The following is a 26,954-nucleotide window of genomic DNA, read 5'->3' on the forward strand; positions in this document are numbered from 1 at the left end:
ATTCCTAGGGGTGAGTCTCGAATTTGGAGTAAGTAAAAAAACACTTGAACTACAGACAGAATCTGTATTAAGTCAACTAGGAACAGGGGCCTGATATTTGCTGAGAGTATTTAATAAATCGTAGGTGTTCTTTACCCCATGCATGTTCAAACAGCTCAAGATGAAATATGCACTTCAACTTAACAGTGATGGAGACCTCAGTCTTCAAAATCTGCTAGGAACACAATTTAATATCAATCTTCTTATATGAAACAGGATTATCTTTAAAAAGCACTGTTATGTATTTACTGGTTTACCATGAACAAACACTTCTTTTTTTTTTTGTGTGAAGATACCATATTATTTTATAAAAACAACCCAAGTCATCTGCCCTGTCTTTGGAAGTGTGCATATATTTCAAGAGAGGTTCAGAATGTTTTCCTCATTAAAAAAAAGGCATGGAAAGACACTGATCGATGAGCACATCTGCTGCAGGCGCTAGTCACAGCCCGTGGCCCAGCATCTGCAGCACGGCCAGGGCAACGGCAGCGGCAGGGCCTGGGCGCAGGGCCGGGCTGCCAGGGTTGCTGCTGGGAACCGCGGCACCGTCTTTGCTTTGCTGATTCAGAAGCTGCTTGTTTGCAGAGGCATCATCGATATCCAGGTCATACGCCAGTTCTGAAAGCAGAAGGAGAAAGGTGGTTAGAAAAGCACTGTAGAAAAAAAACACCATAGAAAACAAAGATGCTCCCACGTACGAGACCCATCTCTGAGCAAACCACCAGTGCACAAAATCTGCATAACAGGCGTTAGGACTGGAAGAGACTTWCTTGGTCCCTGAGTGCAGTTCCCTGAAGTTGATAGCAACCATGGCATAGAAGAATAAGCCAGAAGAGCCTAGAAAACACTTTGTCAACCCCCTGCTCAGCCCTGGTCTCAGAGCACCTCCCAGTACCCTACAACAAACCCTATGCTTGGAAAGACCAAAAAAATCACAACTATAAGGTGCCCCAAGAGGAAACTAAGAGAGATAAGGGGAAGTGGCTTACTGAAGAGCTACTCCCAAAGAAAACCAGCTAAGCTAAGCTAAAAGTGGGTGTTTAGCAAAGCAAAGCATGTCTGCTCCCCACACACTGCAGGGATGTGTGCAGGAGTGAAGAAATCCAGGCAAGCACAGATGTTCCCCCTGAATCCAGAACCAGCACAAGGCCTTGCTCACCAAATACCTCCTGGTTTGAGGAACTGAAGATCTCTGCGCTACTGGAGCCTTACATAAGTGTGTGCAAAATATGTTCATTATAGCGCTTTCAACACACTCATCCCATTCCCTGTCCACACYACCAAAGCGCTGGGGAGCGAGGAATGTGGAAGGATTGTGCACCCCTGGCATATCRGTGTTGCAATACAGGGAGTTGCAGACAAAGCACATGGAAGCTCCAGTCCAAGAAAATGTCCAGTATAAAAGCTTTGATCTACCAGAGTTAACACTTCAGTGGAGCATGATATTAACAGGGAAGAACCTTGCGACAGCCCCATCAGTGGTTGCAAAGGACCTGCTGACCAGTAAGTCAGAGGCACCCTGGGCTCCCCGGGACAGGGAGGAATGTCAGCCAAGCCCAGATAGGTAGTGTGGAAGGGCAAAAACATAGCAATTCTCAGGACTGAGAACAAAAAGCAAAGGATGTTTTAAGATGCTACTGACTGCCCTGCCATTAGCTGGATCCACCTGGGATGTTTGTACCTGCAGAGTATCTGGACCTAGATGGTGCATTTGTGCTTGATTCAAGGCAAAGGGGGACTTGCTCCCCACCTTGTGTTGCTGCYGTCTCCTTCTGGGGTCCAGGTTCCTCTCCTGGAGGGGAATCAGTTAAGCCAGTCCCTCTCATCACCAGAGCTTGGCCTTTGGAAGTCAAGGGAGCTGGTTTCTAGCAGAAAAGACCCTGGCTCAAGCCCTTCACAAGCCCTTGTGGATCTCCAGCATACTCATGGGCTTGGATCATCCTACCCCACCCTTGAGAAAGAATCCAAGAGGCTGAATAAACACTCCAGCTAAAAACACCACATCAATCCAGTGAACATCACTGCCAAGGCAAACACTGAGGCAGTATTTCTTCATCAAAATACCCAAATGCTGCAAAACAAAAGCATAAAGATGTTAGCATGACAAGTGAGTCAGCCCAGGCCATCAAAGAGGGTCACAAATGACTGAAAGGGAGCATACATCCATATATGCAAAGGGCCAGGTGCAAGCCAAATCCTCCTGGGAAGCATTCTCCAACTTATCCTGACTCCCATAGATGCTGACAATTCCTCACCTCCACAGCTCTCTCTTTTCCTCTCAATATGATAATTGATATAAATACAACACACACATACTAAATGGTATTTGGTGCAAATATGCCATTGCCCTCCAGAGCTGCTCACACCACTGGGCAGAACAGTCACCGTCCTGGAAAGGATCCGGAGCCAGAAGCCATCCTCACCCTGCAGAAGAAGGGGGTCTCACTTCTCCAGGACCTGTCCCAGCGAGGCGGGGGAAGAGGACAGCAGTTTTGGAGCTGCCTGGCTGCACCATCTTATTTTCCCAAGCTCATTTCTGCAGAACGAGTGAGTGATTTAATAAAATTACAGAAGATTATTTCAGTCTTCTTATAAATTGATCACAAGACTCCACGGCTGGTACATCATCCTATCAGGACAGCAAAATCCTCAAGAAAGGACGTACTCTGCCTGCCATTTGGGGGTTTGGAAGGTGTGTCCATATACTCCAAAGACTCCTAAAACATAAGAGCCTTATCCTCACTCACCTCCCAGGGTGGGAGCAGCAAGGTGGCAAAGCCTGTGGGGAATATTTTTCTGTTAGAGCATGTCATTTTGGGAAAACCAAAAAAAATCCACAGGCGCCAAGCAAGAACAATTGCATTCAGTTTAGAAAAGATGTGAAACGAGTGCTTCCAACAAAGTCCTTAAGAGCACAAAGGGTTTTGACTCTTCCATTTAACGTTTCATTCTGAAACTTTACAGTTTATGAGATCAGGGTTTCCACACAGTTTGAAACGCAACTTGAATTATGCCAGAAATGTTCTCCCAAAGTGTACCAAAATGATAATTTCAAACATTTAATTTTTTTACACGGGAAATTTTCAAATTCTTAGATTTCACCTGAATCTGAGGAAAGGCAAATTTTGAAATCATGGAATTTCACGCAAGTGGGAACTCTGCTTTCCTCATTCTTTTTGACCAAACTTCAAAGAAGGAACTAGAAACCCTGCTGTCATCAGAGATTTGCGAGATAATTTCCTAGCTTTATTTAACAGCTTTAGAAGGTTTGGGTTTGGGTGTGGCATTTCTTTTAAATGCTCCTTGCAGTATTTCCTTCTCCGCATTTATTTGTGCCCAGCCGTAGTTCGAGGCTGATGGATTTAGCCATATGTCTTTTATTTTGCATTAATAATGGGTCCGTATCTGTGGCAAATCCATTTCACTAAACTTCTAATGATTTTGTGTGTGTGTGTGTGTGTGTGTGTGTGTGTGTATATACATATGTATGTACGTATGTTTAAAAAAAAAGGTATTCACCTCTAACTGAGCAGAGGGTCAGCAGATAACAAAGTCTAGGCAATAACAACATGAAAAACAAATAGCAGTAATAAGCATATTTCAAAATCCAGGAATCCAGATTAACAAATGCTCCTAACCAGGTATTTCCTGAGTGGGCTTCACTCAGCTGGCCAGTTTGCATTAAGCTCCCCAATTAGCACAGAAGCTCCCCGCCACATCCCAGGAGAGTGAAATATTTCAAGCCCCCAGAGCTGCTGGGGAGAGAAAAAGCGCTAGCAGGAGAGGGCTGTTAGGGTAAAAGCAGCTGAACTGCCACGCACGCCGTCCCCGCCACCCTCGCAGCCCTGCTTTCCAGCTAGCTTATCTTCTGCTCTGAAGGTCCCCACTGCCCCAGCCCTGATTACACACTCCAAYTTGCAACGGTTTTCTGCTACAAAGTGGCCCTTTGGCCTGCGAAGGCATTTCTGGRGAAAACTCGAAAAATGTGTTTCTGTTTATAATCAGTTAAGGGTCCGGAGGGTATTACCAACAATCTGCACTAATTCTGCACTAATTACGTATTCAGTCTTCACTCGTTTTGGCCCTCCATGTCCTCTGCGCCGTGGATTAGATAATCCCCTTAAAAYAATAGTCGGTCATGAGCTGGCTCTGCGCGTGCAAGCAGGGTGTGCTGTGCCGTTTCCTAGAATCCTTGCACAGCTGGCGAAAGGGCTCCAGCCAAACCCAAACCGTCTCCTGGAAGCGTCTTGTGCAACGAAAGCCCCGGGAATGCAACGCTGCTGCGCTTTCTGCTCCTCGAACAGCAAAAGCCTCAGTGGTCTTTCCTGCTTCTGCTTGCACGACACTCCCAGACTGCTGCAAACTCTGAAACGYGCTTCCCACAGCGGTGCCTTGCTCCCCTGGATTCCTGCTAGAATTAGGTGTACCATCTCCGCGCAAGCTTATTGGGCACAAATGATTAAAATGCTCTTCTTCCTGAAGTGCACTAGCTTTGGACACATCTACAAAAGTCAGCTAAACAGCGAGGAGATTGTTTTCGAGTTGGCATAATAACTTCCATTGCAGCTGGCACAGAAAAAAGCCAGGAGGATAAGTACTGGCATGCAGGGAGCGTTACAGCAGGCACGCACATTCCTGCACAAAATACACTGATGCCTAGTGAAACACCCCTTTTTACCCCTAAAAGGGCAACCGCGTCTGAAGCAAATAACTGGTAGCAAATGCCTCTGCGGCAAATGACATCCAAGAGGACAGCGCATGGCTACAGCAGGCTGGCTCGGGTGCACGGGCAGGTCTGCTAGCACAGCCGGGAACGGAGGGCTGCTGCCGGGCGCCCGGAGCCAGGGAATGTCATCTTGCAGCCAGGCATCTGGGCCGCCTGGTTGCCAAGCTTGCCCCAGCAGATGGCTTCAGCCATGGACCTAATATAGTAACATACCCATAATTGATGTCCATGCTCAAAAACTGCCCTACGGAGTCACTTGATAGCTCTGCTGCTGCCCCACGCAGTGGCGATAGTGGCAAAGGGGATCCCCCCGCCGGGCAAATCCGTCCTGCCTACTGCAGCGTGTTCATGAAACAAGGCTGCCAAGTGGGCCAAAGCACTTGCGGGGACACAGTGGTGGCTCTTGTTTGCAGATGACGGACACTCTGTGGTGCAAAGGGACCAGGGAATGGATCGTGACCATGTGTTTTCAATAAGCACAAAACACACTGAGCAGAGATATCAGAGACAAGCAGGCCAGCTTTTCAAGCTCCTGCAGCTCTCATGGTCAGTTGTGAACATTGCTTTGTGCGTGTCCTTCAGGACTGGTCAAGGAGAGCACGTGCTACTATTACAGATGAGAATTACAATCTCCAGGGTGCATTAAACAGCAAGCCTAACCAGCCTGTGGAACAAACTGCGGAGGGACGCAGCAGACTCTGGATGTCTCCAAAGCGAGACCGGATTCCTCAAAGGGAAAGGTGTTCAAGTGAAGCCCAAGTTACTGAGCTCATTATAAGTTGAGATGTAAGAGCCTGCGATATTGCAGATCAGACTGCCTGACCCTGGCTTCCCGCTCGCCCTGTCTCTACGGCACCGAGCACTTCAATAGCGCAGGTGTTGTCACCCGAAATCTAGAAAAACGCTACAGTTTCATCGCACGCTATTCCTGTTTGAACACCAAAAGCTTAGCTCAGGGCAACCTCCAATTACCCAGCTTTCTAATGCAAACAGCTCTTTCTACAAATATACTCTGCATCTAAAAATCAAACATCTGAACACATCCACAGCATTACACAGTGCACGCAGCCACAATTGCGCGGAAAGCCTGGATTCTCAGCTCTCTGCGTCTCCAAAACACCTTGGACTCTTCTAAACACCTAGCTAAGTATGGTTTTATTTTACCAGGGAGGTTTTGCCCTCTGGGTTTATTACTGCTAAAATCCTGGAGCACCAACAGGTTCACCAGTCGTCTCCTTGCGTAAGGCGCTGTAACACCCCAGCTGTAGGTGTGAACGCGACAGTGCGTAATTAAAGCGTGAGCCAGGGCTGGCTGTGGTGCTTGGGTTGGCACGGTGGCTGAGATCACCTAGCTGGATGCACAGCATGTGCGTGGTATTGTGCCTGTGCTCTTCCACCTCCTCCGCAGCAATTTAGGAGGTGTGGCTCTTGGCAACTTGGATTTGGACAAAAATGAAAAATCCGGCTCAACACCATGCCTCTGTCATCAGCAACATGGCTAAGGGAGTCTGGCTTGGCTTAGCTGTGAGCAGTAAAACCAACTTCCTGGGACGAAACCCAAGGGAATCGGTTTGGGAATCATTGATTTGCAAACCAGGACCTTCCCTGGCTCGACCTATCCATGAGCAACATGCACTGCAGCCTGCCACTCGCCAGAATGTGCCCTTACAAGTGACCCGAGGAACGCAGACACCACCGCAAAACCAGTACTGATTTGGGTCAAGCTCCCTCAGGATGGCAGGTGGTTTTTAGGAGGGCAGTAACCAGGGTAATTTTTGTGGCTCCAGGTCATGGGGGAAGGAAGCTTTGGAGCTGAGTCAGGCAAGAGCACAAGTCATCCAGCATGGAGAGGCAAGGGAGCTCCCACTCCACCTTGACCAAGGAGAGCAATCCTCGTGCCGCTGTGGGTATGCAGGGCCATCAGCGACGAGCTCTGCAAGGAGCCCCAGGTGTATGGCGCAGGTACACGCATACAGGTCCCCACCACCGCGACTACCACAGGAGTCTGGGCCATGGATGTCTTCATGCCTTTGATGGAGGAAAGGGACAAAACACCCCCAAAAGCCCAACACCTCCCGTGGCACGGGCAGAGGGGCTGGGCCATAAGCCCATTTCAGATGACTACATCTCCACCCCACCTTGTCCAGAGGCTGGGGGGAGGAAGGGCTATCATTTGTGACTTTGGCCTATGGTTAATTTTAAAGAAAGTACTCATTAATTCCTCTTTGCTCCTCACTGTTCTCTAGACTTACCCCAAAGAGAATCTGGCATCTGCAATTGCATTAATCATTTTTCCTTTGGCAACAAGTGAAAGGTTTCTGAACTCTGCTTGCAGAGCAGAGTCACAAAAACATGTTTAGCAAAAGGTGTTCATGTAATCTATTAAAAATTAACAAGTCTCATTAGCATTATTAATTGGAAGCACCAGAGTCCTTGTATTTTGATGACAGAGCAGCATGCCCTGATCTGATACGCAGCTGTATGGTTCAGAAAAAGAGCTGTTACCTAAAGGAACTGGGAGAGAAGAATTGAACAACAGCGAGCTAAAAATGGAAAGCCAAAAGCATCTGCAAATGCAGGAGTCAAGAAGGACAACAAGAAAGGAAAGACTGGAAACAGAAGAGAATGAATGGAAGGGAAATGATTTCTGAAGCAGGAATATAGGTTGAGCAATTTCCTTCCAGATCCCCCATTGCCAGAAGCTGGACTTCATTTCAGAAGAAGGTGCCAGCACCCCAGACCACATATCTCCCTGCACGGGCCCTCTGGTCTCTGTGCAGACCTTCATGGTGTGAGCCCACGGAGTGGTCCATTCTGATCTCTCCGTGTCACCTCATGGCAGTGTTGATTTTGGGAGGTAATGGTCCCAGTGACAGCAGAGCAAAATGAGATGCTTCAAATTTCCTCTAATGACACTGAAACCAGCATGATCACACCAAGCTGAAGTTCTCTCCCTCATTTTTGTTCCTCCGGACGCTACTGGCACGGAAATGAATGGTCTAACCAGGGAGCCAGATAGAGCCCTTTCCTCTTCTACCATGAGATTGATTTGGTCCTCAAGCAGTCAAAGCCTTTCCATCCTTTCCATATGCACTGCAGGAAAGGGAAAAGTACAACACATTAATTTTTCAACTGCTACTGCTATGCGTAGCAAAAGCTCTTTCTTTGCTGCAGCATGGCCAGGACAGGCAGCTCTTGTTCTCTACCTGCTGGCATTAGCCTCTCCAAGCTCCGAATGTCACATTTAGGACATTCACTCACTAGGAGGACCTGCCAAGACACAATCCTACGAGGAATGCGAATGGCCGCTGGATTCCAGATGCCATCTGCTAAAAGCAGCCCTCAAGGCAGAAGGATATTTCTCAATGATTGATCAGAAAACTCACAGCAGTGTTACGGACCCAGGAACATCTCACAATTTTCTTTGTGACTTATTATGAGCGGAAACCAGACTTGAGCCAGGCCCAGGCCATGGAGATTTGGGTTCTGGGCATTAGCACTCCAGTAGCATGCCTCTTCATTCAGAAAGGAGCCGGGACTTTGTGTATGTTCAATCAAAAATCCCTGGACATCCATCATTCCCTTATGCTTGTAAGGAAAAGGAAAATCAAAGTTGGCTGGCATTTTGCAGCTAAGCTGTTTGAACACACGTGTAAACAAAGTGTCCGAGCAGCGCTCCTAACCTGGGGTATCCATCAAACTGACAGCGACTCCACGAGCCTGGAATTCACGATGCCAAGGAAGATATTCGGAGTAAGATTTCAGGTCACGACCCAAATTCTTGGGTCCCACAGGTACAGTCGGCAGGTAGCGATACGCAAACATCTGCTCAACTGTTGAGCCTGCCTCTGCTCCTGAAGAAATCCCAGGTTTTGTGCTCTTGAACTGCCTGAGCGGATGGAAGGATGCTGCCTCCTGTCCGCGCCCGGGGAGCCCGGACGGCCTGGGGACATCTGCAGGGCACTGAGGTGGGAGCACCGCCAAGAGAAGGGAGCCGCAGGGCTACAGCACTGTCCAGCTTTTTTAATTGCGTTAAGCTGCTAAAAAAATAAAATAAAATAAAAAACTGGCCCTATATTAAAGAAACATTAAAGTGACTTCAGCCTATAAAAACGGGTAATGCAGGAGGCCCTGGGAAACATCACCCTACCCGACTTTCCCATTTTATGTAGAAAAGAAGGGCTGGGCAACTTTTTGTGGGCTCCAGGTCCCGTCCCCGTCCCAGGCGTGCTGGAAGACGCCCCAGGAACACGTGCTGAGCTTCAAAGCCAGCACCTTGCTTTGCACTGCCTTTTGCCAGGCTGCCGCGAAAGACAGACCCAAATTAAAGCCAGCTGCTTGCTGGACGTGGGCGACATCTGACGCAAAACCAGCGCTAATTCTTGCTCTCTGCCTCCTGAAAGGACAGAGCTCAAACCCAGGTCCCGAAGCACRACGGAGCCGAAAGCCAGAGCCAAGCGGCGGTGGCAGCTCTGCTCGGAAACCCGGAGTCATCCCAGCCCTGCGCCAGGACGCCGTGGTGGAACATGATGCTCGTACCAGATCCAGCTCATTATATGCTCTTTCCAAGGAGCAGACAGGGCTCCACCAGACACCGGTGGTCGGGGCCACCGCAGAGCTCAGAGACACCAACCTGGAGATCCCCAAGCACCTCGAGGAGGAAGGAGCTTCGGCACGCAAGTGTGGCAGTGGTGGGTCCCGCGGGATGGGGCTGCACGGCTCCGGCAGGAGCGCTCGGCCAGCGCAGCAGATGCATCACTCTGCACAGCGCGCGGGGAGGTGACACCCCAGGGGCTCGGCTGTGACACTGGGAGGTGACAACACCAGCGGAGCCCAAGGTCCGCGTCGAGGAACGCCTCCCTCTTCGTGCTATTTTTAGCATTCGTGGCTCAGGCTCAGGAATGTCACAATCGCGGTGGAAAATCAAAATAAAAAGTCTACGTAATCCAGTTTGCAAATCCCTTTTAAAACACAAAATCCTCTATAAAACGGATTACGGAGATTAAAGATAAAGGTTCCCTGAAATCAAGAAGTGCATTTCAGCTTTCCTCCTCTCCTACCCTCCCAAAAAAGGAGAAAGAGCCGGGCTCGTGCGCCGCCAAGCCCCCCGTCGCCCCGCTCTCCGCAGCCAGGGCAGCGCAGCCGGGCTGCGGAACCGCGGCGGCTCCCTTTGGCCCTCGGAAAGAGCACAGATTTAACCTTGCCGCTGCTCTCCCGTTGACCCAGCGGTCCGCAGGCACACAAGCAGCCCTTCACAAGGGCCGCCTCATCGCAACTCCCTATAGACCCCAACAGACCGGGCAGAATGGGCTGTTTCTACCCAATTCTGCCCAAAGCACCATTTTGGGGCATTACCTGCTGCATTTTCCGGAGTGTTCAGAGTGAAACATCTGGATTTTTTGGCAATCCCCCCGCATCAGGGAGCGGAGGTGAGAGAGATGCCCGCCAGCCTCCTGCATGCTTTTTCTCTTTTCCAGGCAGAAACAGGCTTCAAGGCAACGTGCCGGCACTGCTTGGGGTTTGGGAGCTGGAGGAGCTGCAGCAGGACTTTCACCCCGCCAGCGCTCCCAGCCCTGCGGGTGCCCAAGAGAAAAACATCCTATTAAATCAGGGGGGTCTCACAAAAACCGAGATGTTTCACAGGGCTGTGCCAATGGTGACAACGTTACCAACTGGAGAAAGCCCAAAAACGTTTGTGCCAACGATACCAAAACACCTAGTGCCAACACTATTATTATTTTGATCCACTAAAACTGGCATTTCCGTTAGTATTTTGATCCAAGTGTCCATAGTCAAAGGTTGCAGATCAATTGTCTTCTGGGAATTTTTATTTCGTGAGAGTTTTTGTATTTTCATTCTTATTTGGAACCAAAAAAAGGTTGTAATATTAGCAGTCCCCGCAGAACATAGATTCAGGTTCCTGACTCGTTATTCTTCAAGGACTTCTGCAGCTGTAGACATCTGTTTTGAGCTAGCGTTAGGTCACTTTGAGCGATGCTCATAGAATAAGGATCAAAACACTTCCAGCTTGATCAAGAGGACGTTTTATGAACATTGCAGCCAGAGTTAAGTACTGATGTGAATACTTACATTCGCCCTTACATCAGCTCAGCTCAGTTCTAATAAAATTAACACCCTTTTAAATAATGCACTCAATCTGTATTTGTTTCATGTTTTTGCGCCTTATGGCTTTGAAAACATATCCTCCAGACCTTTCCATCACACTGGGAACGTCTAGCTGCATCACAGCCTGGAAATCACCTTCTTCTCCAGAGGAGAAAGGGGGGCTGCCGCTGTGTACTGTCGCTCCACCGCCTCTAACCTGAATTTACCCACCAAATATTTCCCCCTCCTCAAAAGAGGCTAAAACAATCAGACTCTTTCTTTCCCCAGTAGAAATTATTACCCCAAAATAAACAATTTAAAACTGAACTACAAGCACCAGCAGTGCTGCTCTGAAAAACAGACACAACAGAAGAAATAAGGCAGTGAAAAAACTAGTCTCTTTTCTGCTCTTCTACTTACACATTAGAGGAAAAATGGACTTACCAGCCCAGGACGGAGGACGTCTTATTGGCGCAATACAGCCATTTAACTGTTCTTTGGAGATATTCATCTCAAAAGCCAGAACAGAAAGAGCATTTTTCTCCCTTTTATTTATTTTTATTTTTTTGGTGCCAACTCACCTTAGCTGAAAAGCACATTGAGATTGTAATTATGGGAAGGCCTCATCTGGTAGATTTGTAAACTCAGCTATCAGCTTGAATTACTGAAATTAGCAAGGCTAATTTAATGTCACTGTTCAAAATAGCTCAGATTTGGAATTTCTTAATGGCCTGAGGAGAAGGAGTCTTTATGCACACTGCAATCTAGGCTTCATTCTTAGTCTAAATTCCTTCTCATAGATTTTGTGAATGCCCTGTTTTGTAGCCAACACAAACTCTGTCCAGTAAAATAATGTAAGGACTCAGAATGAAAAGAGATTAGCTGTTCCCTGCTCCTGTTATTTTAAAGCAGAAATAACTTTGGCTTCTACTGATTCATAGACAAAGCTTGAAATGCAAAGCATGCTCAACTCCAGATTCAGCATGAAAAGGACCTTAAAATATTCCCGAGTGCAAGTAATGGACTTATTAGAGGGATGAAAAGAGCACTTTTCACAGAACCCCAAGCTCTTTAGTCTTGTCATATCAATAATCTCGCTTAAGAATTTCATTCTATTTATATTTCTTTCCCTTCAAAATATCCTGCCTGACTCATACGGAATAAAACATTTACACTTGCAAAACACTAATTTATTTCTGTTAATGTTAGGTGGCGAGTGTTGTAAAACGTTTGCAGGGCACACGCAGCGCGAGCGTGCGTGACGGCGTCGGGCCGGCGCGCGACAGCACGATTCTGTGCCATGTTTAGCTTTACACCTGACAGCTTATGAGCGAGGAGGTAATTTTAAAGACTTGGTTAAAAGCCTTGTCGTTAAATAATGACAGCTGATTGTGCTGGAACGCAACGTACCTGCAATCTGCGCTCTTCTCCTTTCTGCTTAACACCCACAGCAGCGATGGAGACAATGAGAAAAAGCGCTACAGATATCGGGGAAAAAAATCTGTCTGGCTGTACTTAAGCTGTGGGAATATGCACAATTTTACCCAGTTTACTTAAATTTTGCAGCACAAATTGAAGTTGCTAAACAATTAGTGGCAGTTTTGCGGGGGTTTTCACCCGGGTCTCCCAGCTGCCAAACCCTCCCTCCGGCCCGGCTTCCCACGGGAAACCCGGCGTCCCGCAGCCGGGTTGTCCCGCACGTCACTCCCGCAGCCGCCTCGTCTCGGCGATGGGAGCAGCCGGTAGCGAGTCTTGCAGACCTCATTTTGYGGGGGGAAGCGTGAGACCCGACGGGAGAGCTGGGAACGGCACGCCGGAGCACTAAAATCTGCTCTGCAGCAGAGAAATGCTCTTCCTGAAATGCTTTTAATTCCTCCGACATGTCCCAGCAAGTGCCCTGCAAAGGCAGGTGCCCGAGGCTTTGCTCCGGACCCTTCCAGCCCCAGGGAGGCATCCCCAGTGGCTCCGCCAGCGCTGCCCCGGGACAGCATCCCGCAGCGGCAGCCCRGGAAAGCCGCCCAGACCGCTGGCACGTGGGATCATACGTGACACGGGTTGCACCCTGCAGAGCCCCCCAGCTTTCAATGCACCYGCAGATCTGTTTGACATGGACAGACACGGGCGATGCTACCAGATCGTCAAGGGGCTGACCCCCTGGGAAGAGAACTAAGAAATTCTGGAAAATGTGGGGACATTTCAAATTTGGGGCAGGGGAGGGGGCTGTAAGATGTTTCAATAGGACAGAAGTGACTTAGGAGCCTCTGGGCCATCCCACACAGTGGTCCTGGTTGCCCTGCATCCTCCTACACACCAGGAGCTGGTTAATCATTTTTAGAGAGACATCTGTGCTCGTCAGCGTACATAAACATTTGGGGTTTGTCATCATTCTCAGACCACTTACTTCCCAATCCGTGCATTGGGTTCACTCAACATGTAGAAATATTCCTTGCTATGTGCTTATTTTGGGATTTTGCTCTTTTGCTGGTACACAGAACTATTTTTCTTTTCTCCACATTTCCTAATGAGCTCTGGCGGTGGGAAGTTGTTTGTAAATCACACAAGTATTTGTTTTACTGGAAACATCTGCTTTAACACATTTGTCTTGAAAAAACTTTTTTTTTTTTAAACAAAGGTATTAAGCTGCAATGTAAATTGGGCACATCTGTTTATGAGTCACTGCAACAGCACTGCCTCCAGTGCACCAGATCACACAGATCTCCAGGGGCCTGATCCAGCAGAAATTGGAAACTCACAGCTTGCTCTGCTCCCTTTTCCAGCACGACTTTTCATAGAATATCGCTGACTGATTTAATAAATTAAGGTCACTAAGAAAGACCTATTTAGCATCTGCTAACAGCATTAAGTGTCCGGCCCAATTCAGATGGGTCCTTAAGCCTATGCCTGACTTTACCCATGCGAGGACTGATTTTGGTGGAAGGGTTTGTGGTTAAAGGTGGGACATGAGGGATGCCCACACCTTGGGGACTCCAGACCACACCAGACCTACCTCTGCCCATGGTGCCTGACCACCTCTGCTGTCTTCAGTCGTACAACACTGCCACTAAAAGCATTTAGGGAAGCAAACTAGAAGGAAAAACATCAGCCAAACCTCCAAGATAACTTCCTGACCCACTAGGTGATATTTGTTCTCTGGAAATGCAGGCAGGGCTTTTTTGGCTGCATTTCAGCCCTTGCTTAAGGGCCTCTTCCAAGGAAGCAGACCGAAGCACGCCCTCCGCTCTCCGGAACCGGCTCTGCGCAAAGATCTCGGCTTTCCTGCTGACGCCAGAGCAACCTGGCCCGGGGAGACCCGTCGGACGGTGGCAGCCCCTGGCACTGCAGCCCACCGGGACGTCCCACGAGCACGGGGGACGGAGCAGCCCTCCCCGCTCGGCCGCTCTCCTGGGCCAGGGATGAACGCCGTGAGCAAAAGCAGCTAGGTACCGCTGCAGCGGCTACTCCCCTCCGCCCGAGAGCTGCCGCTGGCCCCAGGTTTGGAAAATCTGGTCCGTCGGGGACAGCATCTGTAGACAGAYGGAGCAGGCGCATGCTCCTGGGAAGGGTAAAGCCGCCCCGCGCACCGAGGCGGCAGCGAGCAGCCGCACGGCGTTGGGCACACTGGAGCATCTTTTAGTCTTTGCAAAGGCAGGAATAAAGCTGCAAGTGCCAGGAACGGAAATCAAAGCCGACACAGCACGTCAGCTGCTCTCTGACAACAGACACCGAAGCACACAGCAGAAAGTCTGCCCTTCGCGGAAAGGGGAACGCGCTTCTGGTATAAATGCATTCTTTCACATTCTCTGCACTTGCCTTAACGTGTGATTTATGTGCACAAGGGAAGAGGAAGAAATATTGCAGGCTGTGCTCTGCTGTGACTTTGGGGAGCACACAACTTTTTTTATTTACTTTTTCCTGGAATTGGCTACACCAAACCAGAATAGGACAAGCAAATGTACCCAAGCTGCAGAGCAGCCAGCAGAGAGTTATCAGGGAGGCGAAGGATATTACTCAGACTCTGATAATAACCACTAGCTCCCACCTGCCAACTGCAGACTGCGTAACACAAAAAAGTCCAAAAACATGCTGCAGCAGATGTCTGCCTCCCCATGCAGGAAGCGTCTCCAGCATCCATGGGACCCAGGCAACTCCGAAATAGCTTCAAGCCCAACAATTTTACAGAGACTCAAGACTTGGATTAAAACAGGAAGGGAGAAAAAAAAAAAGAAGAAAAAGGATGTGTATCGCATTGCAGTTGCAAGTTACATGTTAGAAATCCGGCCGGGACTCCCTCGCTGGCCCTGAGACGATGACACATGCCCTTCCAGCCTGGCCACCCGCCGAATGGCCGCGGCTCGGAGCAGACGAGCTCCCGGAGCAGCACAGAGAAGCTGTACAGACACCCCGGCCAGCGACGTGCAATCCCGCGAGGGAGCGACTGGCCACAGGACCACCGCCATCCCCAGGGAGCAGCCCCCTCGCCGGGTCCCACCACAGCAAGGCAACGGCAGAGCCTTGCTCTGGCCCGGGGATGAATTGGCCCAGGTGCTGCAGGAACTGGAAAGCAAACGGCGAGCAGCAACAGACTGCGAGATATTTTTGAGAGCCCTAAATACCATTGAAGACGTTTTCTGAAACAACAGAAGCTGGTCAAAACGCCAAATTTCCATTCCCACAGCAAACATGGAATGTGCTACTACTCCAAGCTAGAACAAAAGCAAAATGTGTCCAAACTTTCTATTGTTAATAAAAAAGACAAATAAAAATAAGTTGACTTTGGGAGGTCAAAACATACCATTCCAACAAAGTCCAATCAGTCCATTTGGATTTCGTCTTTTCTGTGGTGCAATTAAAAATGCAATCTCGAGCACACTTTCAGACAGAAAGCCACTTTGGAAGGGAAGCTCACAATGATACATTCCAGTATGGGCAAACAGGCTGTCTCTGCATTTCCCCACCGCAGGAGGAGAGAAAGATGTTTCAATTTATTTTCAAAGCAAAAAAAGAAAAGAAAAAAGAAACTGTGCAAAAATCAGCACATTCCCATTGCATCTCCATTCTAGCAGAGAGGCATTTTCCAATGCAAAGTCTTCCCATCAGAAACTTCCCAATGAGCCATAAAAGCAACGTAGGGGAGGTTTCATTTCAGGGTCATAGTCTTTCTGCCCCAGGCGACACACCATACACCAACAAGAGCTGGCAAGGTCGGCAAACTTGGCTCTTATGATTCAGAAGCATTTGGCTGCGTGCAGCTTGTTGATAAGGAGTCAAACCCATCTATGCTCTCCTTAGAGCCGTGGTTAGGGGGAAGGATGGCGAAGGCAGAGAGTCCCGCCGACTTGCAGACACCGCGTGGGAAGGAGAACATCTTTCCTCCAGTTCACAGCTCATTTATCTCGCCCTTGTGAGGGGTCGAGAATCTGGGAGAGATTCATATGGGAATTACTGGAGCCAGCATTCAGACACACCTGGTTCAGTTCATGTTACTACTGGTGTTAGCTTCAGCGAGGACGACAGATGTTCATGCGGCAGGTCACAGCTAATTCAGAACAGTCGAAGAGAGCTTCTTCCTGACGAATGATAAATTCCCCCGTTTCTGAAGCACACTGAAAGCAAACAGGCCAGTGTTGACTCAGTAACCGATCATGTCCAGGTAATACACGAACTGACGAGTGATTTGCAGGCCAGGCCCAAGTACACACTATTTTACTTGCAATTATAGCAAAGTGAGGGGTGGGGAGAAGGGAAAAAGAAGCGTGGATTAAAAATGCCAAGTCTTGAGAGATTTCTCAGGAGAAGCAGCCCTCTTCCTCTTGCTGGTATCTTTTTGACATGGCCTAAAAAGATAGGCTGATATCTGGACAGGTCTGGATTTCCTCTGGTTGGAGACCATCGATCACCAGCGCCCAGGCTGCAGGATCAGACACACGTGCTAGTTCAGCATGGATCTTCATGAGTTTCGTTTTGGGAGCCTCATCTCGGGGAACAGCTTTCCCTGCAACCCGGAAACCCACTTCCTAAAACCCGTGACCTTGTTGTTCAGAAAGAAACCAAGCACAGGGGGCTTCCCAAAGTGGTCTAACTCCAGCAGCGCATGGCCGCAACCTTGTCCTGGAGCGTGGGGCAGAGCCCTGCTCCAGGACCACTCCAGGCACTTTCTGACTCTTCTGCTGATGCTAGCTTTCAGCTCTTCCAGACATTTAACTCTCAGCTTCATTTAATCCTGCCTGATTAGTTTATAGATACGCACTTATACATTTATGGAAAGATGTAAAAGCTAATTTTCAAGAGTGTGATGCTCCCTGTCTGCAGCAAGTGAGAGTATGTTGGATCTCAGGTAAGGAGACCTACCACCATGTAGGCTCATGCTCGACCACATCCAACACCAGCTCCCCAGAGCCTTCAGCTGCTGCCATAATGCAATGCCGTAACCCGCACTGCTAGGTCATTACCACAGTATCCCGTATAACAAAACGCACATTTGTTCAAATTCAAAGAGGGGAACTAAGAGGCAAAGGTCAGGAGTTTTAAGGCAGCCTGGAGAATTTCAGCATTTCCCATTTTCTTCCCTTTAGAGTTCAAGAGTGCTCTGAAAGTTGTGCCCCAAAATCTTCCATAAAGTGGTGACATCCACGGTCCACCTGAAGCAACCTCTGCCCACTCGGACGACATCTATCTCAGGCCAAGGCAATCGATGGCAATGCAATAGCCACCGCTGAAAGGCCAAGACCCTCTGCTAAACCCTTTAAACAAGGCAGGGACATCTGGCCTTACATTAATTGTGTTTGCAGCCTTTCACACAGTTGTATTTCCTCAGGACACTTTCTGGGCATACACACATCAAGCTCTTCCTGAGCCAAGCTGTGTTTAATAGTCCTTGATAGATCTTAGCTCCATGAATTTGTATTCTGGCGTTTTTGACTCCATATTACTTTTGGGTCTCCCTGCTGTGCAAAGTTCGTCCTGTTCAATCCTTCTCACTGCCCGTGCAGCCAAATCCCCACCATGACGGCTGTGTGCTTCAGCAGATCCCACTCTTGCCAACCCCAATCTCGTGTTCAGCCAGTTTCTGAGCACCACGGTGTTGCAGGACTGCAGCAGGAGCTCAGCGCAGGACCCCGCTACAGCACTGTCCCATGTCTGCTCCCCTGCGGTGGTGCTCAGGTGATCAAAAAAGTGATTCCTGGCCATTGAAGTATAACCTGAGGTGACATTTATTGCATCCCTGTAATCACTCTTATCAGTTTACCTGCAGTAAGGCATTAGGAAAAGCTGAGCCGCTCATGAAAGGGACACCCTCTCCTACGCGAAGAGTCAATCAACACGCGATACTGTTATCAGGCTCGCCTACAAACCGCTCTTTGTGCAGCAAACTGCGCAGATAGGATGCCCTGCCTATCTGCGTAAGGTTATCTTGTCAGTCCATTAGCAAGTGCCACCTGGTCTGCTTCTGTCTGAAATATTCCTTTCTTGTTGTCCCTTAAAAAGAAATCCATTTAAACTGTTTTGTCTTTCCCAGAAGAAAAAAAAAAAAGGCACAAAAAGAAAAGCAAGTTTCTATCCGAGTCAGGAAGTGTATCCCAGCCTGAGAAGAATTCGCACATTTTCAGCTAGAGGAAAACGGATTCATCATCCTTTAARGATAAATATGACTATCACTATTGCAGCTAGGCAGATTTTTGCATACTTGAAATTGTTTTGATGCGTTCAGTCATGTAAAATGCTGCTCTCAGTAACGATTTAAAGATACATCAGCTCCCAAATTACACTGTTGAAAAGTGTCTCCGTAGACGCTCTGGCGTTATACAAGCTACCACTGAAACTCGCAGCCTGTGTTCAAGCCCAAATAAGGGGTAAACGTTCTGCCAGCAGAGTGCCGTTATAAACACTAAGACATACGGGCTTGACAAGCAATCATAGAGAGCCTCATTCACAAAACTTTTGTAAATGTGCACAGTGTAAAAGCAGAAGCAGCAGATCATCTCAACTGACCTTCAGTATGTCTCAACCTGCCAGATTTCACCCGGTCACCATATACTGAGCTCAAGAACCAGCCTAGCCCGTGCCGATTTGAGATTCCAAAATAATGATTTAAACCCTCTTCAGCTCACATTATGAATGTGATGCATATGATTTACAGCTATGTGACTACCCGGGATTTAAATGTCTTCAACTGATCCAGCTTTCAAGAACTGGTACATCATTCGTCACTTTGGGTCAAAATGGACCAAAGCAGTAGAGGTCAAGTCCTAAAAATACAAGACAAACTGCTCAGACAGAGTTAGATCTGCAACCTGAAGCACAACACCAAAAAAATTTTTAAAAAAAGAAAAAAAACCAACAGAAAAATAAAAGTATGGGATTAACATATCCCGTGGACATGCTTGCTGATTTCAGATGCTATTGCATAAATGTGGCTTTTCTCAAAGTGCAAATTTATTCTAACAGACAAATTCTCTAGTTCTTCAGTTGGGGATTTATTGTTTCCTTGGAGGAACTCACAGCATAAAAGCTACAAGAACCCTCTAAAAGGTACATATAAAATATACTGTAAGAAGGGTCATAGCACTGAAAACAGCCAACTGAAGGCTGCTATAAGCAGGCCCATCTCTTCAAGCCACCAATCATTTTCCCAGTCTGTCAATAAACAAATTCATTTTTGCTGACTTCAAAAGTGAATTAATGAACTCGCCACTCAGTTACAGCTTCAGCCAACTGTTACATGTGACTCCCTGTCTTCTAGCTTGTATTTTGCATAGCGACAAAGAATTCTTGACTTCCAACCAAATCTTCATTAAAAGAAATTTCAACAAACACAAACCCTCGAAACAGAAAAGCAATAATCAAGCTATTGCACTGTTTTAGTTGGTCTGATTCCAGTTCTGCCATCAGGATAATCTAGCTGACATTTGGCCTCGTCATTTTTTGCTTCGGGACAGGATGAGTGTCTTGTAAAACAGCATGTTTCTGCTATTCTTGCTTCGGTCAAGTATTCAGCAGCATCCTCTTTGCAAAAAAACAACAGAAACAATTAAAGTTGCTGCTACAAAAATTGCAGTTAGAAGTCCCAAAGCGTTCAGCAGAATAGAAAAAAAAAAAACAAAAAAAAACCAGAATGGATACCACTTCAAACGGAAACGGCTCACCTCGCCCGGTGACAAGGACAGAGCACCTCTGCTGAAGGCTGAGCAGAGCTGGGCGCGATAAACAGGTCCCCCCTGATATTTTCCAGCRCAGCTATAAGTCTGCAGGCCACTCACTAGGAAAGCACAGTGGCCAGAGGTCCCCGTGCCATCAGCAAGCGTCCACGTGGACAGGGACATCTTCCGCCCGCCCGAGGAGTATTTTAAGGCAAAGCAGGTRTTTGAAAACCTCTTTCTCACCATACAGATAAGCATCCAGATGAACTGGCTCTCAGGACCCAGGGCTCAACCAAGCAGAGCAGCACCAGCAGACACCAGCAGCTCAGATATGGGCACAGGGAGAAATAATACACAGAGAAGCAGTCACCGTTTTAACGGATCTGATGAGATGACCTTGTAAATATTTTAAATAATGTTGGTCTGTCTTCCGACACAAGCACAGACTCTGCTGAGCCACCACGACAGCACCTCCAGAGACAACCCTGGGAGAAAAAGGGCTAACGAGAGGAAGGTCACCAAAGGCAAATCTCTGCTGAATTCCAGGAATAACACCTCCACGCTRAGACCTCTGAGGCACAGTCCACCACCAGGTAGGAGGATCGCAACTTCTCTCTGGAAAGCTCGCTGTCAGAGACACGATGCGCTCTCTGATTTTACCTATTTTCCTTTGGAAGCAACAACACCTTTGCAATATTTATGAAGGAGTTGCCAACSAAATGCCTTTCCTACCTGCGAAGCAATCGCCCTCAGCAAATGTGCAAGGCGATGTTCAAGCCTGYAATTTGGCAAGACCTTTTGAAACCACCCTGCCAAGAGGACAAGTCMGTGGCAAAGCAAGTCAGAAGCTATTCAAGAGTTATGGAGCTCAGTAAAGGAAGGGACACGCTGTGCTAATCTCAACTTGCGCCCAGAGCCGGGTACAACGTGGATTGCTGGCCCATCCCACCAGCATATGATGGCCCCGCTGGTGCAGAGGTGCAGGTCAGCAGCCAGAGCTGCATGCGGGGAAGGTGCTCTCCACGCGCGGGAAAACTCGGCTGAGCCCGCTGGGCTAGCAGGGGGGCTACTGCTGGCCCCCAACTACAAATTCTCTCTCTCCTTACAAATAACCGAGGGAGATCAGAAAGGCAAAACTAACCGCAGGTTAAGCAAGAGGAGCAGCCAGGCAGCGGAGCTGTTTTACACACACAAACTGCATAGCCATCTTTATATATCTTTATTGCATACATCTATCCTTATATATCTCACGGGATGAGGCCAACTTCCCTTCCCAGGACAAACTATTTCTACTTAATTCTGCCAAATCCATCTGTTCCCAAGACAACTTTTGTTACTGCCTAATGCAGATATTTTGGAAGGCTAAATCTTCCCCCTCATCCCCYGATGCCGGTTGCTGGATCACTCAGAACATTCCCAGGTGATGCTCTGGCCCCTAAAAGGCATTTATTCCTCCCAGCGAACCCTCCGATGGTCTGAAGTGGCCAGATGCCTGCCAGTTCACCCCATGCACCCCGAAAAGCTGTCTGCTCTGCTCCAGCGTCTAATGCTACTCAGGGCAGCAGCATCTCCTGCACCCTGGGTTTATTTTCAGGCTTCCTGGCCAAAGGCTCAGAGTTGTTAGTGGCACCTTGAGTGATGTACCTGTTTGCTTTGGGAACAAGACGTAGAAGGACTGATTTCAGCCGCRTGCGAGTACACGTTTGTAGCGTAGATTCTGGCATACATTTGCACTGACTCACAATTTGGGGGAAAAATACTGTAATTTATTCGCAGACATGATTTGCCACTGGTGGGGCATAAATACATGTGTGCGTAYGTACACGTCTCTATTTTTAGAGCAACATGGACGTGGTGCAGATTCCACGGCTATCCCGTTCAAAAACAGGAAGTGCTCTTCACCGATCTGGAAAGTTTTCAATCCTTCTCTTATTGTAAACATTATCTGCCTTCAAAATCCTTAATGTGTTGCAGATGTGACAAACAATAAAAGACCTATCATAAAAAAAGCCTGCCATCTCAGTGCTTCCCACTGGGGCAACATAATAATGAATTTATTAGCATATAGTGCTCACCAACATATGTTTATAGTCACTCACAAACTTTTGACTTGACAGTCTACAAGTATGTTTAAATCATTAAAGTTTAAGTTGACTGTCCAGTTATTACAGGGTCATTATAAATAGGAAACAAAGGCTACACTCTATACAACAGGCGATAAATCAAAACTAGTCAGTACTAAAAACTGACTTTTTTTTAAAATGCAGTCTTTTTTAGTCTCCAGTTTTCCAAGACCTTCCAAGGGGACATCGTGGTGAGGCCAGTCCTGAGCAGCACATGTTTCCCTTTAACCGGCAGGGCCAGTGTCACCCAATGCAGGAGAAACTCAGACCGCCAGGAGAGCCACTGTCCCAACTACCAGCGTGTGGGGTGGGATGGGACTGAGCCTCCTCATGCAAAGACCTCGGAGGGGGCAAAAATCTGACAAGTTTGTCACCCAACTTCTGGCCAAACCCAGCACCTGCATCCTGTCACCCACCTCTCCTCCCATCCAACGCACCGCTCATCCGCCGCGGGATCCACATCCTCCTAYGGTTCAGTTTGCCACAGACTCGGTCGCAACACAGAATGTTTATGCATCTCGTTAAAGTCTTTATTTTACATATTGATCCCACTACACGAGATTTGAGGGCAGGGCCAAGAACCTGAGGCACGTGGCCCAGATGCAGCCACGACCTCATCTCACAGGGTCACGTGAATTTTTTCTGTGTTATTCTTGGATAGTGCAAGGACACATGTCACAGAGCAGCCTGCCCAGCGTATCTGTAAAGCAGACTCAGGCCTTCTCCGCTCCTATCACGGGGCCAAAGAAACCCTCCCRAGATGAACAAGGTCCCTATGAGAAGGAAAACGATGCACCCGAGCGATGCACCCTGATGGCAGCCCCGAGGTTCAGCACCTTGGGAAGGAGGGAGATAAGGTCACGCTAAACGCAGAAGTTCATTTCACAAAGTATTTCCAGATTTCAACGCCTGGCATCGTGTCACATCAGAACGCTAACCTAAAATTTAGAATTTGTGGAACAGCGGGAAAACATGGAGTGGTTTCTGGTCCCTTTTATTTTGTGTTATGTATATACGATATGATAGGATRGAAAAAAATTTAATTGAAAAATACCCTTTCAAAGTAAAAAGAAATATCATTCTGAAAATGTTGAAAGTATTTCCACACCATCAGCAGTTTTTCCTGGGCTCRCTTCCAAAATAAGACTTGAACAGAGGGTCATGATTTATATCCAGTACCAACCAATTATGATTCTGTCACTGTCTGACCAACTTTGCCTTTATGCTCTAAAGCAAAATACAAAACAGAGTATCATGGCATGCAAAAATGAGGAATTAGAGGAGAGCTGGCACCAYGATGGCACAGCTCACCTCTCCAAGGCCAGCTGGTGCCTGCAAGTCATGTTGGACAAACCCACCGTTCTCAGCAAGCTGAAAGATTTAACCTGCCGGGAACACAAAGCCCCAAACCACTTCTGTCTTTTCGCCATTTAAAGTCAATATTTTACCATCCTGTAGCAAAGTCGGCAGCAAATACCCTCCAGCAGAGTAGTGCAGAGAGGATAACTCCTCTTTTCTTATAACATGCTCATACACTGCAGCGACAAGAGAGGTCTAAATTGCTAGACAGGCAGGTTATCTTTGGGAGATCAATACAGTGATTAAACTAGCCTAGAGAGACAGAAAAAGGCAGAAAGGATTATATACACAGCTTCAGAGATCAGCGATGATATTATGGGAAAGGGTATAAGAGGAAATTATAAACACGTTAAAATAGCATAAAGGTATGACACAAAGATCATGGAAAATGAAACACGTACCTTTGCTCGCAAGTCAGGACAATGTGGATCACCTGCATTTCCTCAGCGCGCACTTTGATATTTAGTTCTTGGATGAAAGAACGTGTATTTTATCCTTCTCTGAATTATATTTCTCTTTCAGACCTGGACCGGAGGACTTTAAAAGCCTTTTCTTTCCCTTAACTGATATTTGAATATATGTATTTTATATATTTTACATAACGTGTCAATAATCTTTGATATGAAACCGGCATTTAATATTTCAGGTCTCACTTCATTAAGGATATTTTAATTATCTCACACCAATGGAAGGGCATTTATAAACATCTGTGCTTCGTTTAAGAGCCCAAATTTGCCTCTTAAAATTCAGAGCTGTAAAGCCGATTTTATCCAGGTTCAGTTGTCCGGTCTTTCGAAGAGTAACGCCCAGCACTGGAACCAGGGTTAATTGGGCCAAGTCGCGGGCTGGCGTAGGCTGGTGCAGCAACGCTCAAGCCCAGTGGACAACACGCATCGCCTACGCGCATGGCCTGACCACCCCGCCTGGTCTTGCTTCCTCCTCCACCTCCTCCTCGCGGGTAACGGTGGGTATGTTATTTATAAGGCAGCCTCGAAATGCTAGGAACGCCTGAGGGCCATTTTCAAAGCAACCAAAGAAATGCATCGAACTGCTGGTCAGTATGACTTTAGGCTCCTAGGTACCTAAATCGATTCTGAAAAATGAAGCCGAGATATTTTTTAAAAAAATTACCACGGGCCTCTAAATTCCAGATTGGAAATAACCCAGAGGGTTTGCTGCAGTCAAACAATCTTTGCTTTCTTTCCGACGCTTTCCGACAGGCAGAAAGCTCATTTTGAAACTCAGGCTTCCCGTGCATGTCGGCAGAGCAGGGAAGGAGAGAAGAGGTCGATTTTGGTACCTATCGAGAGGTTAAAAAAAAAAGTTGGCCTTCTTTCTCTCACCTCCCATCCTAGGGGCTGCCCTGAGCAAAATCAACCTGGAAAAGCGTCGGCGTTACCTTCGCAGCCGCAGTCCCAGCGGGCTCCCACGGTGAGCCGAGCCGAGCCGCAGCCCAGCACCGCCGCCAGCAGCTCCCGCGGCACCGCCGTCGTGGCCCACGAGCCCCCGGGGGCCTCGGGCCGGCTCTGCCGCCAGCACCCCCGCGGAACCCCCCACGGAAAGGCGAAAGCGCCGTCCCTGTCACCTGCTAAGAACCGGAGCTGGTTCCGGACTCGCAGCTCTCCATCTCCGGAGCCCCCACCGCAGTCATCTTCATCGTCACAGTCGCCGCTCGCCTCCTCCTCTTCCTCCTCCTCCACGGTTTTGCCCGGAGCTTTTCGGCGCGGCAAAGCCATCCCTTTCAGCAGCTGAAAGACAGGACGTGCCGCAGGGTCACCTAGCACGCCCCTTCACCCCACACTCACGAGGGGAACGGGCCTCGGCGGCTCTCCTGAGCAAGGTCCCCATCCCTTGCCAGAGCCAGGAGCGACGGGAGAGSACCCAGCGAGCTGCACGGACAATTCTCCCTCAAGCAAAACATTTTCCTGGGGAAGAGCTCAGGTTTGGTTCGTGGACAAAGCTGCACACAAAACCACAACAGAAGAAACAAAAGGAGAGGAATACAGCATGTTGAGCAACTCTGCCCTTCGGCATCTCCCATCATAAGCCTTGCACCACAGGCTGGAGCACGTCTGCAAGTCCTGATTGACCCCACACCACCCAGGCCTCCAGGTCAGCAACCAAGGAGGTCTCCAGAGGTAGCCAGTGAGTCCTGCCATCCGGACATCTCTCAGGTCCTTGCAGCACCCCAAAGTGACCTGCAAATCTCATTCCTTACCCTTGAAGTGCAGAGGATGCTGATCTAAGTTTTGGGGGTCTGCAAGGAAACAGCAGCTCAGAAAACCAGGCCCAACCATAGCAGTACTATTATTGCTTTCTTGGGGGAAAAAAACAGGCTTACAGTGATTGTCCAAGAGCAGCCAAGGTTTGGAGGAAAAAAAAATTCCAATTGTGTGAACAATCCCAAGGTAGGACCCAACACAAGCGGGAAAAAGCCACAATCCAGCTTGCCGTAAAGAGGGCAGGATCAGCTCTGCTGCTGTGGCCACAGTGAGCTGGCCCCATCCAGAGAAGACGCGGAGAACCGCCAGGGCTGGCGGACAACTCCTGCAGCCCTTCAGCGGAGTCTGGAGCGGACGGGACAAACCAAAACAAAGAGGCACTTTGAATCTCGGGCAGTAAATACTGGTCCRTTAACAACCCCAGCGTTTCTGCGGGCACCAGCGCCACTCTGGGCAACCCCGATAGTTTTGAACATCCCAAATTCTATCACGTACGTTTGGAGACTCTTTGTCCCAGCACGGCCTTCCCAAAGGACGCCAGCGCAACCGCAACGGGACCGCTCACAAACATCCTACTCGCAGCTGCATGCCTGGGTTGGACCCCTCATATCTCCTGACGTGTTTTTGGAGATGTCCATAGAAACAAGCGTTCAAACAGCGACGGGCTCAGGAATGACTTAACCTTGGCAGGAAAAGCAAAGCAATGAATAATCTGCAATCTGCGCAAAGCRACTCCAGTATTTACAAGCAGAAAAACAACGAAAACACTTTAAAGTAAAGTCCTAACTAGTCGTGACAGGTCCCACATCACTGAGAAGGGGATTCAAGCATCTCCACTGAATACAAAGGCAGGATTGCTTTCAAAGCACGGGTTGGAGCTCTCCACACTGCCCTTTCGCAATGCCTGGAAGGAATGGACACACTGTAAGATATTGGCATCCCCTTCATGCCGACTTTTCTGACCTTGCTATTGCTAAAATAACCAACTATTTCACCATAAACCCAGATTCATTTTGAAAAAGTGCAAGTCAGCTGGTTAATATACGCTGAAAAATTCTATCACTACCGCTCCACTGTTAAAAGCCTTCTTGAATTTAATCTCAGCATTAAAAAAAAAATAATGAAAAGGATAAGTAACAGAAGATATTGCAAAATGGAAGCTTTCTGCATACTTCAGGGGTTTAGTTAGCTCCATCTATTGCAGCAAGATGCRTGCCTTTCAAGGCATTTTTTAATATCTGGA

The 26,954-nt window shown here is 48.1% G+C and overlaps 1 protein-coding gene across 1 annotated transcript in view; it reads right to left on the reverse strand.

Moving 5' to 3' along the window:
• Window positions 1–481: 481 nt before the first annotated feature.
• GPC3 (glypican 3) overlaps window positions 482–26,954 on the reverse strand; it is a 181,285-nt gene continuing 154,812 nt past the window's right edge. The window contains exons 10-11 of the mRNA XM_026082717.1: window positions 25,075–25,237; window positions 482–657 (exon numbers count right to left, since the gene is read on the reverse strand). Of these exons, the coding sequence (XP_025938502.1) occupies window positions 482–657; window positions 25,075–25,237 (339 nt within the window). The remainder of the gene's footprint in view (window positions 658–25,074; window positions 25,238–26,954) is intronic.

This window comes from Apteryx rowi, unplaced genomic scaffold (genome assembly GCF_003343035.1).
Source record: "Apteryx rowi isolate R43461 unplaced genomic scaffold, aptRow1 scaffold_59, whole genome shotgun sequence".
Lineage (NCBI taxonomy): Eukaryota > Metazoa > Chordata > Aves > Apterygiformes > Apterygidae > Apteryx > Apteryx rowi.